Source organism: Cylas formicarius, unplaced genomic scaffold, assembly GCF_029955315.1.
Source record: "Cylas formicarius isolate icCylForm1 unplaced genomic scaffold, icCylForm1.1 PGA_scaffold_8__14_contigs__length_24414737, whole genome shotgun sequence".
Lineage (NCBI taxonomy): Eukaryota > Metazoa > Arthropoda > Insecta > Coleoptera > Brentidae > Cylas > Cylas formicarius.
Genome location: NW_026844361.1, coordinates 14,702,641 through 14,721,074, shown reverse-complemented (window position 1 = coordinate 14,721,074; position 18,434 = coordinate 14,702,641). Strand labels below are relative to the sequence as shown.

General features: G+C 33.6%; 1 protein-coding gene across 1 annotated transcript; it reads left to right on the top strand.

Moving 5' to 3' along the window:
* The first annotated feature begins 1,100 nt into the window (after window positions 1–1,100).
* Window positions 1,101–16,646, top strand: LOC132706000 (protein takeout-like). The gene is made up of 6 exons (XM_060677028.1): window positions 1,101–1,258; window positions 2,687–2,779; window positions 12,498–12,645; window positions 12,788–12,921; window positions 12,975–13,141; window positions 16,412–16,646. The coding sequence occupies exons 1-6, from the start codon at window positions 1,192–1,194 to the stop codon at window positions 16,544–16,546; spliced, it is 744 nt and encodes a 247-aa protein (XP_060533011.1). The 5' UTR covers window positions 1,101–1,191; the 3' UTR covers window positions 16,547–16,646.
* Window positions 16,647–18,434: the final 1,788 nt, after the last annotated feature.

The following is an 18,434-nucleotide window of genomic DNA, read 5'->3' as shown; positions in this document are numbered from 1 at the left end:
AGAACAAACGACTACACGCCGGTACTAACAAAGCCGAAAAGTAAGGAAATGCATGGTAGATTTCATACCAGCTTCAACATGTAGGAAATTAGCAAAGCGGAACCGGTGGCTTACTTAAAGCAAGGTTGCCTCTTCCCTGAGACAAAAGGGTTTCTCAAATCCATTCGATAATGCTCACGAGATCTTGCAGCTGCAGGCTTGGGTGCAGCCAGGGTCCAGCATATAGCTGCAAACAGCCTCGATAACAAAAAATGCTAACTCATATGGAATATGAGTGTATAGACAAATCGCACAGTCCCTAATAACAAACCTGATATTTCGACACTAAATAAAAACTTAGTTAGAGTTATCAACATAACCAAGTAGAACATTTGGAAAGCCTACGCTAAGAAGGTGAGAGTGTACCAGCAGTTATTCTTTGAGATCAAGTTCATGCACCAAATTTTCTCCAATTGAAGCAGGGGCGTGCCATTTTTTTCTTTAAAAATATTCAGTTCGAATCCCGTACGGACGCCACTGGTAAAAATAAAAATTAAGCTTTTGATAAAAATATAAAAAGTGATGTAAAAGTTATAAAAGGAAAAACAATTTTTTTAGAAAATTTTAACACCCTGTCTCTTGAAAAATATGCATTTTTGGATCTATGTTTATATGAAATTTTTGTCTTAAAATCACGCAAGGAATCGTTTCTTAAAGTTTTTCGGCGTATTTTTTTAACAGCCTGTATAATTACAATTATATTGTATTTATATATTTTGCGTTTCAATTCCCTCAGTCAGTTGTCTGGAAAATTATTTCCGGACGAGATTTATTCTCTTTTCGTCAGGCTTTTCTTCATTCTAGCTCCGCTTTCTATAGCAGATACTGGGTTGTATGCGCAGAAGCTCTGGCAACATTTCTACTGGATATCGCGGCGTATCAAAACAACTTCATGTGGAAAACTTTCCGCTATGAATATTCTTCGATTCCAGTCGCAAATTGGCCACTTCGAAAATCAGGAATCGCGGTAAACAAGTAATAACAAATTAAAAACGCCGAGCTAATGCACTTGATCTTTGTTCGTATTACGCATTTGCGCCGAATTACCTTGAAAGAAGGGGGACAACCTATCCGATGTACAAAATACTTTAAAAGACAGGTAGCTTGCGGATCGTCTTAAAGTTACGCGCTTTCCGACGGAACAAGTTCGAAATGTATTTTGTCGCAACGATCGGTATTGTATTTTGTTTGTATACGGCGGCGCTTTCGGCAAAGTTGCGTAAGTAAAAAAAGACATTTAATTAACTATGATCACTTGTAACTATTATTTACTTAAAACTGGTTAATTAATAAATATTTTAACAGGATACTCGGCAGATGTCCGTTTTAAATTTCTTTCTGATTTTGTTTATTAACGGGCATCTTTCAACCCCCCTTCCCCCAAAAATGCAAAATTTGATTAAAAAATAGAAATAAAGTTCGTTTTAGTGCTACATAAAAGTCGATCAAAATGTAATTTACAAGTTCGTCTGGAAAATATTCCGAATCTTCAAAATTTTCAAAAAAATCGTCGACATCCGTCACACGGAATATCAAAATAAATAATGAGGTATTTTGGAAAAACACATTATTTTAGTCGTCACGTGATTTTGACATTTTCATTTGGACCAACTCCGAAGTCTTGAACATCTTTATTTTGTCAGGTTTTAAGTAACATAAAAAAAGTCTCTAATAAGTCGCGTTATAGTATACAGGGTGATTCAAAACAAATTCGAAAAACGAAGATGATTCTTTGTTTAAAATAAAGGGTAGTTGGTTGGGTTACGAGCTAACCACATTTTTATTTTTTATCATAAAAACGAAGAGAGAGATTAATAAAATATTACGGATGTATTACGGTCATGAAAACACACTTACTGCATATTTTCTTATTTTTTTTAAATGAGTCGAAGGACTAGCCTAACCCTATCACTCTTCTTAACTAAATTTATGGAAAAACTTACTCAATAACTTGAATAAATATTTTTTATAGTTCAATTTTTAATTAGAAGGTTTCATTTTCCGCATTTTTTTCATAACGTTTTCAGTTTCCAAGTAAAAAAGAAAATCGAAAGCAACACATAACGAAATCAAAAAATTTATTACATGCAAAATCTAGTAAGCTGCTGTCAATTCTTAAGACTTTTCTTATTATTTTATTATTATTATATTAGTTTGAATAAAAAATACAACTATGTAATCAAAAATTTATTATGATTCAATAATACCAGTTTTAACTGTAATTATTTCTTTTATATGCACACTTGATTTTTGGATTTAGAAACTCTAATTTTTATGATAAAAATATAGACGATTCAGACAGTAGAGTTTCTAATAATAACGTCATCAAGTTTTTCCAGTTTTGGTTAGTTTTTTCTGTAAATTTTATTTATTTTTAAAAAAGATAAAATACAGTGCTCGCAATTATGTCAAAATCACATAGTTTTGCTAATTCATGTTGATACGATGAAAATTTCCTGTGTAAAACGAAGAAAAACTTTTTTTATCATTTATGTTATGATTTTATCGTCATCATTATAAATACCTTTACGGTTGAGAATTATAAAATTAATAGATACCCATGTAGAAAATTCACTTCACAATTAACCGTAATTTCTGCGCAAAAAATTCCCGAAGAATTAATTTCATAGATGGCTTACTTTTTCAGCTGCCAGTTGGGGTAGATGTCACAAATCCAATCCTGAATTCGACGAATGTCTAAGGACCAATGTCGAAGACGCCATTCATAAGTTGAAAAACCGTAAGTTTACGAATTCTCGTTTGTAACGCTAATAATTTTTATTGTTTGCATAAAACGGTTGGCAAACTTTACGAGATTTGATCGTAGGTCAGGCTCAAACCACGATATAGGTAGGTAATGAAAAGCACTATTGGGGCTTTCCTTTTTAGGTTAGATAGAAATGTTTCTAAGAAAAAGATATTTACACATTTTTTGTGGATGCTTTCTTGTTTGTCGATTATAATATAAAATTTTATATTTTTATATGTAACTAGGAACTAATTTAATATGTAATGCAAACAATATCACCCTGGGGTCGCCCCAGGGTGATATTGATACCTAAAAGATAGTGCAGCTCAGTGGTTTGTCATAAATTATACTTTCATGGTCCTACAAAATGGAACATATTTTATCAAAAACATTAACATATTAACACACCATTAAATCTCAACATTACAAAGCGAAGGCTTCATCTTAATTAAGTTGTTATTCATAAACATAACCTTACAATTTTAAATAAGTTAAAATTTTGCAAAAAAATGTTTCGTCAAACAGATCGACAGATAAATACAATACAGAAACAATACGTAATAAGACAACACATAAAATATAGTTTCCTTCACTTACATATTCTCCCAGGGGTTCTAAAAGAACTCCCACAAGGAGCGTATTATTTTACTCACTGTTTTTTTAGGGAGTTTTTAAATTTAATTTGATTGGTAATAAGTCTTATAGGATCGGGCAACTTATTGTAACTTTTCATAGGCATTATATAGCCGCTTCTCATGGTACGAGCCAATCCATATTATGGAATTCGCAAGTTATTAGGTAATCCAGTAATATAACTGAAGTTTAACAAATGTTAAGTAATTCTATAAATTTTTGACACAATGCAAAACACGTAATGAAGTCACAGTAAGTATCCTTAGCTCCCTGAAAAGTACTACTAAGTTTATTCCCAAGAATTTTAGTACTTTACCCTGCTCTGGTTATACAAATACTCCTATGTAGTTCTCTACAAGAGAAACGAACTGACTCTGTTTTAGTTATATTCAAAGCCAGGCCATTCTCATCACTGAATTTCTTTGCACAATCAGATATGGAACCACTCAATTGATGAATATCAGAACTTGTCTCAACAAAAGTTATATCATCTGCAAATAATGCCCAATATCCCCATGTGTCAATGAAAATAGAAAGAAATTAAAAAATAAACGCGTCTCTGAGTGGCATGGCACTTCTCTTATAGAGTCCCTTTTTTGCATTCGTCAGCCAATGACTTTATGCTCTTCGTCCAATTTCTGAATGATGAAGTTTACTATGTTTTGGAAACTCAGAGCAAGGTCCCTATAACTCTATATCCTTTTTTGTCGTTCTTTTTACATATTAGTTTTATATGGCTCAGAGCTACTGGAAAAGTTCCTCCCTGAAGGACTCAGTGATAAGAAAAGCTTCAATCAACATAATCTATCAGTAGTTTCATGAATTTTACATCTACCAAATACATAGAATTCGTAGGTACCATCATACTTGGTGTTGTATTTGTAATATAAAGTAATCATTAAATCTATTAGATGCGGTGCTGAGGCAAATTGTTGAATTATTAAGTTCATCTTTAAAGCTGTTATAATAAGTTTCTTTTCTTTTTGTCAAACCATTGTTATGGTTTAATTTTGCATTGGCAATAGTTTTTTTGTGCGCTTTCAGACGTTGTTTATAATTATAATATAATTATATATTATTATATATTCATATTAATATATTATTATATAATTATATTTATATTATAAGTGTAAGGAAAACGTGCAGCAAGAAGCTTGAAATAAATTAATTTATATTATTATTATATTATATATTATTATATTACCCTTTAAATGCTTTCTTTATGTGCTGGGATACAATAAACAATCCCCTTTTACGCAAATTAAGCCCATAAACGTTTGATCTAAAGGAAATTTTATTAAACAGATAGCGAGATATGCCACTGGACTCTATTATGCACCAGCAGAATTTGAAATTCTTTGGGGTCTTTAAATTTCATGAATCAACCTCAACCATCAGTTTTGAAGTTTTTGGATTAGTGTTTTATCGGCTTGGTGAAGGCAAGGGTTATAAACACTAGAATAGTGGCAGAGACAACATCATAGAGCAAAGCAGCCTCTTGGTCTCTTGTGATAAGTAGTATCCATAAGAATAAATTAGTTTTATAGTACCATAAGTGTTTTTCATGCTTACGGAAACAAAGTTTAGAATCCAAGAATGAACCCAATCTTTTACTGGAATCATAAAATTGCAAGAGCTGAATTTTTGAATTTCAAACTGGAACATTGTGTGAAAATTACAGCAGCTGATTAAGGTGATTTACCGACAAGTGAAACTGAGAAGCATAAATAGTAAATCAAAAAGGCCCCAAGATGCTGCCCTGAGGCACTCCTGAAGAAACGGTAACCTGAAGTGATAATTGGTACTGGTATTGAAGGGGGGCGCCCTCGCGGGTGTCCAAGCACTTGGGCCACCAGATGGGCCCGTTGTGCCCCCAGGCCGCTTTAGAGGGCGTGCAGAATGCCGCCCTTCCTATAGAAGGTCAGCAACTCCTTTAGCCCAATACCGTGCACTGAGTCCGGATCGATCAGGGCCGTTCCGAAGACTCCCAATCTTGCCCATGTCAGGGCAGGGCACTATGTGAGCAGATGATACGGAGTCTCCTCCCCCTCCATGCTCCACCTACACTCCGGGTCGTCTCTAATGCCCAGCAAGCAAAGATGCCTCCTAAGCCTGCAATGTCCTGTGTAGGCTCCTGTTAGTGCTCTACACTCCCTTCTGGTCAGTCTAAGCAGCTCTCTGGTCCGAATGAGGGCGGGCCCATCCATCATAAGCCTCGCCTGCCTCATTCCCGGAGCAACTCTCCAGCCCCCCGCGGCCCGGTCTCTCGCCCAGGCTTCGAGAGCTCCCCGTCACAGACACGGGGCGATCCCCAAGCGGGGCTCTGGCCCTATATGCCTATGCGAGGAGGCCTCTCTGGCTAAGTCGTCCGCTGCCTCATTGCCCCGGATACCGGCGTGACCCGGGACCCAGATTAACGTGGCATTCCTCAACTCAGCCACACTCCTTCATCAACAAGGAGCGCGTACGCACTGACTTCAGCGCCATAAATGCAGCCCTATTATCCGAGCAGAAGAAGACCCTCATGCTTCCGTGGTTGAGCCGAAGCACCTCCCTGGCCGACATCAATAAAGCGAAAACTTCCGCCTGAAACACAGTGCAGTACTGACCCAGAGGGACCGACAAGTTGTCTCGCAGTACGCTGCAGCTCCGGCCAGATCTCCTATTCTGGGCCCGTCCGTGTACCAGATAAGTCCATCCCAGGAGCCGACTCTGCCCTCTTGGAGTGATAATATATCCTCTATTATAACTCGCTGTGTTCCATTAGATAGAAAGAATTTTAAGAGGTTTTGTGCAATATTATTTAACCTAATAAATTTTAAAATAGTAAACATAAGCTCATGACCGAAGATGTCAGGTCCTGATCAAAGACATTTGAGAAAGCAAGAAGAATACCGATCGACCGAAGATGACTGAACTCGAACGGATTCATAGTTTTTGGAAATGAGGCAACCATAGGGCAGCATAACAAAATGAACTTTCACCTCCATTTTTCTTTTATGCTGCAATTTTGAAATTTATTCTGTAAGTATGCTTTGACCAAGAAGTTTTTCTAGTAGCCTTTATATTTTAAAAATATATTTTCAATTCTAGAGGAAATTTTATCTATAATACTACAGTGCAGTGCCCCACAATGTTTCGCCATCATTGCTTAAGTCGTTCCTTTTATAAGTTTCTTTCATAAAACCAATGTTTTACTTTGATTTGAATTTTGTTGTTCTGTATGTACCTAGTGGAGAAGATTGGTAAAACTATAGCTGTACTGAGAACGTCCACCTGAAACATTCCACCATTGTCACAAAAAAAAGAATGATTTACAATAAAAATATACAGTATTTTTATTTGTAAGTGTATGTTATCATTGCCCAGCTTTAATATCACAGAGAACAGTTTAAAATACTTGCTGTCAATTGCGTTCTCGTAATTAAGTCTTTTAAACGCAGGCTCGTTTTCGAGATGTTTCCAAAAGTAAGTTTTTTATTAACCCACAAATGGAAAAGCGGCTGTCGCTAGTTTTTATTGGGAATAAATAATCCGAGGCTGAATATCTCTTGCGGCTGACAGCCTTGCTCGTTTCGCAAGTACAAACGCATATTGATAGACATTAAAACACGATGCGCTATCATATTTTTGTTTTTCGCTTTCAATTGTTGGTAAATATTGTATAAATTATAATGTACCGTGGCTATCTATCGATTGTTCCTTTTTGTTATGGTCGGTTTTGAACGACAAATTTGGGACGCGTTGTTCGACATTCTTTAAAAAAAATCGAATGATAATCAGTGACGGAAACGTTTGCTAATGGAACTGAGATTAAAAATTCATTTTCTTTTAATTTACCTTATCGATTTAAAGGTCGTCAAATGATTTGCTTTCGAAAGTACTAATGCAATGGCAATAGGGGACATTTAAAGGTAACTTTGTTCGGGTTAATTCCAGTAACCCCCATTTTCACGCTTCTATGCTTTTATTTTAGTAATTAATGCATAATACCCCAAAAACTGTAATTGTTATAAAAAAAAATAAACAAGAGAGACAAAGTTATTCAAAATAAGACGGTTATTAAAAGAAATAGGTTTTAATAGCATAGATTGAGAAAATTTGGGAAGCCAGTAACGCAGACTACGCAGACATTTGTAAAGCGACTGCAGAATTGTATGTAATAAGTGTCAACGGAAGAACAACCAGATTTATAAACGAAAAATCAAAAATAAAACTTTGCGAGCGAAATACTGAAAATACCAAATCAAAAAACCTAGGAGTCATTTCTTTTAATAATTTAACGAAGTGCAATTTTGATGGAATTTAAAAAAATTGTTTAATTGAATAAAATAATATTTAAAACTAAGCTATCACTTAATGAATGTTAACAAAAGCTTGGTTATTAGCAGAAGTAGCCAATGATTACGTCAAGCATTTGTATTATATGAGGTGTATTCAAAAAGTAAGGTGGTATCAGGATCATCATTGAAGTCTAGCCGCTCTTTAGTTTATACCATTTATCAAGTTTTTTTTATTTAAAGTAAATTCACCTTTGTCAACTTTTTAAGCTTTTTGCAGCACTGTATTCCATTTTTGACATAAAATTCATGCAATTTCTTTTTGACAGAGAAAGTCGTCAAGCGTACAAAACACTACGCACTAACGCTTCTGTCTCACAAAAAAAACGTGCAAGCTGGCTGAAACTGTACCACCACTAACACGCGTACTAACATAACAAAAAAAATATCGAAGAATCGAATCTACGAAAGTCACTTTACTTTTTGATCACACCTCGTGGACGAAAAAAACACGAAATTATGAATTTAACAGTTATGTTTATTTAGAAGATAAAATAAATTTTAATAAAAAATATAATTATTATAATTTCACCGCTTTCGGATCATGTTACTGCCTAACTGCCCAGTTCAATTCGATTCGTTTATTGCGAACGCAGTGTTTTTCAGTCCATTAAATTATGACATTGTCACATTTGCTAGATTACACTACACCTTTAATTTTTCTTAGAAACTTCCGCAAGCTACTGCAATACTATTTACAATTCTTCGGGATTCCTCTTGTGTCCGTTTTTTAAGTTAAGCTCTGATTAAGAAAACAGTATAATTTTTTTACTAGAAATTATTTATTTTGCAATGAAAGTTGAAAATATCAGGTTTATCTTATTTTAAAATTATATGTCTGTCATGGAGGACTAATCTGCCATGGCATGGGTTGTATTTTATTTAAAATCTGTTACACTTGATAGGTGCTACTTCCATAAGAAAGAAAAAGAAAAATTTGGAAAAAAACTACAATTTTTTTAAATTATATCTCGAATGTGGACAGATGTATAAAACTGCGGTTTTAACGTTTTTATTTATAATCAAATTTAGAAAAACAAAACGTTTTGACCGTTGCGAATTGCACTGTCTAGCAGTTTAATTGTATACTATACGATATTTGAAATAACTTTCATTTGTCTTTCAAACAAGCCTGAACTTGTTGGAATCGAATAGGACGTTTCTACGATACAGCGATTAATGGTATATTATGCAACAAGTACGGTAAACGGCATTTGACACTCGAGTTTATTTGACACACGAGTTTTTAATAAACGAGTGAGTTAAAAATTTTACCGAACGTGTTGCATACTATACTTTTTCTACGACCGTTAGTTTTTGGGTACATTTTCGCAAAATAACACGACTACATTCACTGACATTACCGTCAGAATTGCCAAACGTCAAAATTCAAAGCGTGGGAAATATCTCCGAAAACATTCGATCGCTCCCGCATCCGTGCGGTAAAATCTCGGAAATGTCCTAAAGCGCTCGGATTCGTGGGAAACGAAATTGACGTGGTAAAGTGACGCTTCCCGCACGCTAGATCGGTGGGTAATTAGGTATTTTACAGACGGGAGTAGAAAAAAGATATTTGTGAGCTTGCCCGTACGAAACTGAACCCTCGAAATTTATTTTGTTGAGGATAATTTTTAAGAAGGGCGTTTTTATTTGGGCTATAAATATAATCAAATTCCGGAAATAAAACAAACAACAAAAAATTATGGGGAGCAGTGATAACCAACCGTTCCTTAATTTGAGCCACCCGTTATCAGTAACCACTACAAAGATGCAATAGTCAAATAAATTTGTTTAATTTAAATATTCGTCGGTAAGAATATCGAAATGAACTAAACTGAAGCTAAACGTAATTATTTAAAATAAAAAAAGGTCACTCCAAATGTCACGATTTGCCCCGAGCATTTCCATACATCGTCGTTGTTATTGCAAATGAATACAAATGGAATATGTACGGAGTGCACACATAAGATCGTCACCTTATTTTTTAATATTCTCGATTTAATAAAAAAATACAATTTTTAAGTTAAGTAAATAACATAATCAATAAATATGTCGTAGTAAATATATTTATAATATAAAGTTACTTTTATTTCTTGATGAACAATATGCATAGTGCTTTATATATCACTATTTGAATTGTTTTTTGGAATTGTTCTGCATATTTTATAGTTGAACTAAATAACTGAAATGACATATTATGCTATGAAATAGCAGGTCATATTACTTTCTACTATCTTTATTATACATAAGAACAGATGTTGAGAATAAAATATATATTTCAAATGTGGTCTGTGCCCTTTAAAAACTGATTACTCCTACATACGTGAAAACAATTTTTGGACAAAGGCACTGCTTCTTGATGATTTAAAGGTACTAATGAACGAGAAAAAGGTTGGCAAAAATTGCGGTTATTTGCTGTTTTTGATGTGTTTTTGGAATTGAGCCTTTGAAGTTCAACAATTGTGAAGTTTTTACGAAAAATGAAATATATTTCGGGCGGTATTTCTAGCATTACAGCAGATGCTAACAGAGCGCTCAGGTCAATGATTAACAGCAAAACTTTTAGCTGTAAAGTCACGTGCCTTGAAAAATATATGTAAAATATATTGCCCATAAGGGGTGCTGCTTAGGAGTCAAGAACTACTTATCGGGCCTAGATAATTCAATTTTTTGTAGAATGATTTACTTCTTCAAGAAGTTGATAACATTGAGATCCGACAAATGTGGTTTCAGCTAGATGGAGCTCCTCACAGAAATGGATTGGTGGTGGATTCATTTCATGGCTTTCTCGATCATGCGACTAAACACCACCAGATTTATTTTTATGGGGATATGTTAAATATCGTGTTTTATAACAACACCAGAAGATATGGAAAATAGGACTCAGGACGCGTTCAGGACATCTTTTATGCTAAGGAACGTCCAAGAAAATATACGAAAAAGACCAAACATGAGTATCCAAGTAGAAAGACATATTTTTGGACATTTCTTTCGTCACAATCATAATGAAAAATAAGATAAAATATTTTTTAATTTAATGTTTTTTACTAACTAATATTATACCAATAGCCTTAGAAAAGAAGGGTGAGTATTTAAAAAGTTAAAATAAATCGCAAAATATTAGAAATGGGTATATTACATACTCAATAATGGTTATCGTGAGGATTTTCAGAAAAAATAGTAATATGTATCGTGCGTCATTTAAGCAAATCGAGATTATTTAATTTAAAATGATCCTACTGGTTAGATTGGAAAAACGATAAGGTTTAGATATGTATTGTTGTTAATAAAAAAAGTTGAAGAATTTAAAATTGAATTTTGAATTGAATTGAATGAAGAAAATGGAAAACAGAGCTTCCCATTGAAAAAAATATATGTTTTATTCGTCACGATTTTCTGAGTTACCATGTATACTTTGAAATAGTTCTAAATTGTGCATCCTAACAATTTTTACAAGTTTTGCATTTCCCATTTTCTCAACTTTTGAAACCATAAGCCTAATTATTTTGTTATCAGTTAGTCCGTAATTAAGGTGAATGCCTTTGAATGTATTCTCGCAAAAGTTGTTTTTCCTCATTGCTAAATATCTGCATTCTTTTTTTCTATGGTATCAAAGGTATTTGCAAAAACGATTTTCTTCTGAAGGGGCGTTTGAAAACCATGTCGATTGCATCCCAGGAATATTCAGTTATGTGTTTTTATGAACGCATTAGCTTGCGAGGTTAGATTAACATCAGATTTGTCGACAAGAGTCCCAAAAGACTTAAAAAAAAAATCCCAAATCATTCAAACATTTCTCCATTCAACTAGTTGCGAACTTACCTTTGTAATCAGAAATCATAAATTTCTATTTCATCAGCAGTTTATATATTTGGCCAACGCAGTGTAAATTAAATTTAGCACAAAATTAAAGTTAAAGTAAATGTCAGGGAAAAAAAGCTATAGTTGTTATTATAAACAACAACACTATTTAAATCATTTGTACGTAACCAAACCAAGAAGAACATCATTTCAAACAGAAAAGATTCTAAAAAATCCCAAACCGTTCAAACATTTCTTCATTCAATTAGTTGCTAACTTACCTTTGTGTATTTGGCCAACGCATTATTTGCCATAAAATTAAAATTAAAATGAATATCAGCGAAACAAAGTGTTGTTGTTATTATAAACAACAACACTATTTAAATAATTACTATACCCAGAAGAACATCATTTCAAGTGGAAAAGATTTTAAAAAATCCCAAACCGTTCAAACATTTTTTCATTCAACTAGTTGCTAACTTACCTCTGTAAATTAAGTTTGGCATAAAATTAAAATTAAAATAAATGTCAAGGAAAAAAGCTATGGTAGTTATTATAAACAACACCATTTAAATCATTTGTACGAAACCAAACCCAGAAGAACATCATTTCAAGTAAAAAAGATTTTAAAAAATCCCAAACCGTTCAAATATTTCTTCATTCAATTAGTTGTTAAGTTACCTTTATCTTCAATTTCTGTTTCATTAGTAGTTATGTATTTCGTCTACGCATTGTAAATTAAATTTGCCATGAATTAAAATAAAAATAAATATCAGCGAAACAAACTATTGCTGTTACCCAGAGGAACGTTATTTCAAATAGATTTTTTTTTTAAATCCCAAACTAGTTGCTAACTTACCTTTCTATTTAAATCATTTGTAATTTCAAGTAGAATTTTTTGTTCGCATCTGACTAATAGGATAATTGACTTTCAGCTACGCCCGAGTTGAAGTTGGATTCTTTCGACCCACTGGATATTAACGAATTATACATAGGGGAGGGAAAGGGAGCAGTAAATCTGGTCCAACATTTCACAAATGTCAAATTGCACGGGCTCACCAATGCGATAGTGAAATCTTTTAAGTAAGTAAAGTTGAATTTTGAAATTAGTAGCAGATACTTTTCGTTCGGCTTCAATGACAGAGATGTAAGTAGAAAAGAAAACCTAAAAAAATGTTTTTTTCTTCTTCAAAATTAACAAAACATTTCAAACTCGCCTTTTCAGAATAGATTTTGTAAAGAACGAAATCCGGGCGTCTTCGCTGAATCCGGAACTGCGACTTCAAGGCGATTATGACGTAAATGGTCGGGTGCTTCTGTTGCCCATCGTTGGCCACGGACCATGCAACGTGACCCTTCGTTAGTGACGTTTGCTTATTTGCGAAATATACATATTTATTTAATAATTGCAGTAAACATGGACATCGATCACACGTTAACTCTGGAAACGTTCGAGAAGAAGGGTAAATCTTACTTAAGGGTTAAGGACTTTAAAGTTGTCATGCGGCCCGAGAAGGTTATCTATAAGTTCGACAATTTGTTCGACGGACAGAAGGACTTGGGCGATAATGTCAATAAGGTTTGTTGTCTTTGTCCAACAAGGATTATGTCAATTCTAAAGATAAGTACGAAGACATGTAATTTAATTGTGGAAATTTCAGGCCGACAAGCATTTTTAAAGTCATTTATAAAAGCCAAAAAGCATTTTGTATGTAGTAAATTAATCTTCAGCTGGGTTTCATCCAAAAATAGTCTGTTCAAAATTACAATTTGCGTTGTTAGACAGAAGCGAAATAGATGGCGAAGACAAAAATAGATAGAATTAGATGGTTTTTACAAATTAAAACATCAGAAGTAGAGTTTTCAATTTGAATTCAATTCACCCTTCTAAAAATGGCGGAAAGTTTTGGTTTTATTATTTGAAACCTCAAAAAGTGTTGCTCCTGGTAGAGGAAGTATTTTGCATGAAATAAAATAATCTTTGAAGTTCTCCCTTTGCGATTCATGCCAAAAAAAAATATTCAAAATGGAAATTTGTGCTGTCAGACGTAAAATAGATGTCGAAGACAAAAATAAAAAGTGTTGGACGGGTTTTTATAATTAAAACATCTAAAGTAGAATTGTCAATTTGAATTTAAGTCCCCCTTCAAAAAGTTGGAAAAGTTTAGGTTAATGAAGAAATAAAAATAAATTAGTATTTTAATGCCATTTTTAAAACCCAAAAAGTTTTGCGAATACTCCTGGTATACGCAGTATTTTATAAGTAGTCAATTATTCTTTGAAATTTACCAATTTAGATTCATGCCAAAATAGTCTGGAAAAAAAATTACAATTTGCTCATTTAGATAGAAGCAAAATACAAGGCGAAGACAAAAATTAAAATTCTTTGACGGAATTTTAAAATTGACCATCTGGGGTTGAATTTAATTCCCGCTTAAAAAGTGGGGAAAGCTTTGCTTAATTGGCAACCAAAAATAAATTATCATTTTAATGACATTTTTAAAACCCAAAAAATGTTGTATACGAAGCATTTGGTGGTATTAAATTAATCTTGCTATTTAGGCCAAAAAACTTTGGTCAAAATGACAATTTGTGCTGTCAGAAGCAAAATAGATGGCGAAGACAAAAATACATGGTGTTGGGTGGGTTTTAAAAATTAAAACATCTAAAGTAGAATTATCAATTTGAATTTAAGTCCCTCTTCGTAAAGTGGGGAAAGTCTAGGTTAATTAACAAATAAAAATAAAATAGTATTTTAATGCCATTTTTAAAACCCAAAAGATGTTGCTAATACTTCTGGTATACGACGTATTTTGTTCGTAGTAAATCAATTTTTTTGGCATGAATCTTACTCCCGTTAAGATTCATGCCAAAATATTCTGTTAAGAATTCACAATTTGCGCAATTAAATGGAAGCAAAATAGATGGTGAAGACAAAATTGAAACAGCTGAAGCAGGACTTTCAATTTGAATTTCCGCTTCAAAAAGTGGAGAAAGTTTTGATTAATTTTTGGTGACCATGATCACCGTACAAGTGTTCTCGTAATTAGGGAGTTTTAACTACAAAAAACTTAGTTCCACCCTAGACAGAGCAAAATAGACTTACATATCGTGGACTGGATTTTTGAAGCATTGAAGTCAAATGCGTTGGCCCATTTTTTATATAATTCTCCTTTTTTGTTATAAAATTACTATTTACAAAATTTCCTCCTGCGTCGGTTGCTGGTGAGTCGGACTTTCCGACGTTTCGCCAAGCATCCTGCTGGCATCTTTAGAGCTTAACTGAAACGGTTATATCAACAGGATGATTCGCGAAACGTCCGCAAATTTGATTTATAAAATACCGTGTTGTTGTCAATACTTTTCAATAATTTAATTTGAAAAAAAAAATGTTTTTACCATTTCATAATTTTCTAGATTGTTTGTTTATATCCGTTTCCAATTATCACATACAGTGACTCCCTTTGAGGAAACATTGAATAAATCCTTCTAAAAATGCCCAAATTGATCAATATGTGTTGAGTTTTGGGCGACTTCAAAATTAAATTAAATTACTCATTCATACATTTAAAACTTGAATGAAATGCAAACAATTATTCCAAATCGTTTTTCCTTGCAAGTTTGCATTCTCGAGTACGAAAACTGGGTATTTGATAAAGCATTTCTCTTTCAAATAAACCTAAATTTCCTAAAATCAGCTAAGTGGTCTAGAAGATGGAGTGGTAGACTTGGTCGGTTTATTTAGATAGTTAGTTACAGTTTAGATAGTTATTTATGGACAGGGTGGTCCGTTCATGAGGCACTACTACCGTATCTCAGGAACAAAGATAATTGGGTTAATTTGAGCTTTTCATTTATTATATTCTCATGTATACAATAAATAAATAACAGAAGTATCTTTTTCTTATACGCAAAGAGAATTTGAAACAAGAATGGAGATGAAATAGTCAGTGGTTCCATAGGTTATTTTGTGAGAGACTTTCGTGGCATTGCAGGGGATTTCTGACCTATCAACAGCATGGATTTGTGCGGAGTAGATCAACCGTTACAAATTTGCTCATCTATCAACAATTTTTATTGAACGCCTTTGAGCAGTTTGGTCAGGTGGATTGTGTCTACATGGATATCTCGAAAGCGTTTGACCGGTTTTCTGTCTGGTCGTACTCAGTTGTTTCGTATTAATAATTATTTCTGGAGTCCCCCAAGGTTCTCACACTGAACCCATCCTTTTTAACTTGTTTATAAGTGATATTGGAGAGGTTGGATCCCGCGAAGATGGTCTGCTGCTTCAGACAGACGTGTTGGGTATGGTTCACAGCCAATATAGTATTGATGGAGCCACTAGTATTAAAGACTTGGGTGTTTGCTTTTATTCTAAACTAAGTTTTGTGACACATTTTGCGGAAGTAGTCAACAGGTCAAGGCGAGTCCTTGGGTTTGTTGCACGCAATAGCGGCCAATTTACTCCACATTGCCTTAAACTCCTTTATATCTTTTTGGTTCGAAGCCGTTCAGAAAGTATTTTTAAGATCTTTGGCTTCAAAGCCCAATATCGATATCTATAATGGGCATCGGATCAACTACAGTATTATAGCTAAGGCCTTCAATATTGGTACTCTTCAAACCAGAAGACCTCAGAGTGATTTAGTTTTTCTCTTTAAGATACTGAATGGTTGGTATTAATGTCCAACTCTTTTACATAGCATACAATTAAACACACATCACAGAAGCTGTGATAACTCAACGTTCCGCATACCTTACCATCGCGCAAATTATGGAGTTAATTCACCCCTTACTAGAATGCTGAAAGCTTGCAACTGTTTTCGTAAAATATTGCCCATGCTTGCAGGTAATAAATGACAACTCCGCCGAAGTGTTCGAAGACGTACGAAGTGGCTACGAGAAAAGTTTCGCCTTGATCTTCCTAGATTTGGCCAACCGGGTTTTGCCCAAAGTTCCTCAAGAGGACATATTTTTGGAGTGACGTCGTTCGATGATAATCAAAGTCACCTTAGGACGCACGACTACCGTTAAAAGAATGACATTGTGAGAACAATATCACGAATAAATACGTTTCCAGAGGGCTTGTCTTACATTTTGTATCCCTTTTATGTCATTTAATGCGGATTGATAAATGTTTTTCTAGACAATTTTTCTGTTTTTTATTCACTATAGATTTTTTCCTGGTTTCATTCACAGATGGAGATCACAAAGATCGCAAAGTCAATAAGGCAATTGTCATTTAACTGTAACCAAATAATTAAGGCAAACGGTATAATAATGAGAATTTTCACCACACTTAATTTTATTTTGCATACAAGCAAACGTATTATAAACAAACGTGGTACAATTTTAACTTTGCAGACTTATAATGAAGTTGTCAAGATCTTGTTGGGGATAATCATAAGTACAGAAATGATCAGCATCGAAAAAAAAAATATTTTTTTCTGTCCGTTCTCCGTTCTCATCTTTTGGTTTTTACCAAATCATGTTCCAAAGCTTTGAAATACGAAATTGAGATTCACTTCCTTTTTAACCCTTCATTAGGCACAAAAGTATATAAAAATGGCCGAGATTCGACTCCGGTATCCATCTTTTTTTTCGATTTTTGAATGTTTTTTGAACATCACTATGAAACAGAATAAGTCTCCCAAATTTGAAGCTATCGAGTTGATATTTGACATACATATGGAGCTTAGCTCCCCTGATTGAACCTATAGCAATTGGTGGGTTCGGGGGTCGAAATTATTTTTAAAAAATTAAAAATCACGTTTGCATAGGTCCAAGATAAAAATTGATTCTTGAAAACCGTTTACACAATAGAAATATTTCTTGAACGTAAGGATCCACGATATCGAATGCTATAAATCTTTATTCGTCATCATTTTCAAAAATGTACCCAGTGTGCCCGCTATTCGCATAAAATGAACCTTGGGTTCCCCTTCTAATGATAATTGGCCTTAACTAGAAGGCTGGGTTTCAGTTATCAGTTTCTTTTACATGACCATACTGCCGTATGGACACCTAAAACTTTTATATTTAAGATTTTCACGTATTGTTCTGAGTTTCCGAAATATTCTGATATTTTGAAAAAAATTTTTTTAGGTTATTTTGGCTTCTAGAAAAAAAATGTTTTTTTTTCGAAAACTATTTACCCAAAATAACGCCAAAATTACTTTACTAAGAAATGCGAACTATTCTGATGTTTTGAAAAAAAAAAGGGCTTCTAGAAAAAAATATTTTTTTGAAAACTATTAACCCAAGACATAGCCAAAATTATTTTACCAAGAAATGCGAAATATTCTGATATTTAAAAAAAAAATTTTTGGGTTATTTTGCCTTCTAGAGAAAAATTATTGTTTCGAAAACAATTAACCCAAAATATCGCCAAAATTATTTTACCAAGAAATGCAAAATATAGTGATATTTTGAAAAAAAAATTGGGCTATTTTGGTACCTAGAAAAAAATTATTTTCTCGAAAACTATTACCCTAAAATATTGCCAAAATTATTTTACCAAGAAATGCGATATATCCCCAGGACCCAGAAAATTGTTCTTTTCCAGACTTAATTATCCATATGAAAATCACTATTCCCTAGCTTAATCTAGACGCGATGACGTTATTTCATATTACATGCTTTTAGAAAACCATTTGCTCTATTGGAAAAATTCATATACCAGGAAACGTGGAAAATCCATGGATAAAACCCATCCATCGAATGTTATTTATATTATCCACAGGGTGTGTTGTTTATGGACCAACAATCAACACAATAAATATTTATTAAAAAAATGATTGACCGTAAATCTTTTCATGATTTTGAATTTCACTCGTGAAAGACATTTTAAACAGGGTACGTGAATAATAATT

Coding starts and splice junctions, on each gene's coding strand:
- LOC132706000 (XM_060677028.1), top strand. CDS start 1,192: ATGTATTTTGTCGCAACGATCGGTATTGTATTTTGTTTGTATACGGCG. Junction 12,922..12,974: donor ACCATGCAACGTGACCCTTC/GTTAGTGACGTT, acceptor TAATAATTGCAG/TAAACATGGACATCGATCAC. Junction 13,142..16,411: donor TGGGCGATAATGTCAATAAG/GTTTGTTGTCTT, acceptor CCATGCTTGCAG/GTAATAAATGACAACTCCGC.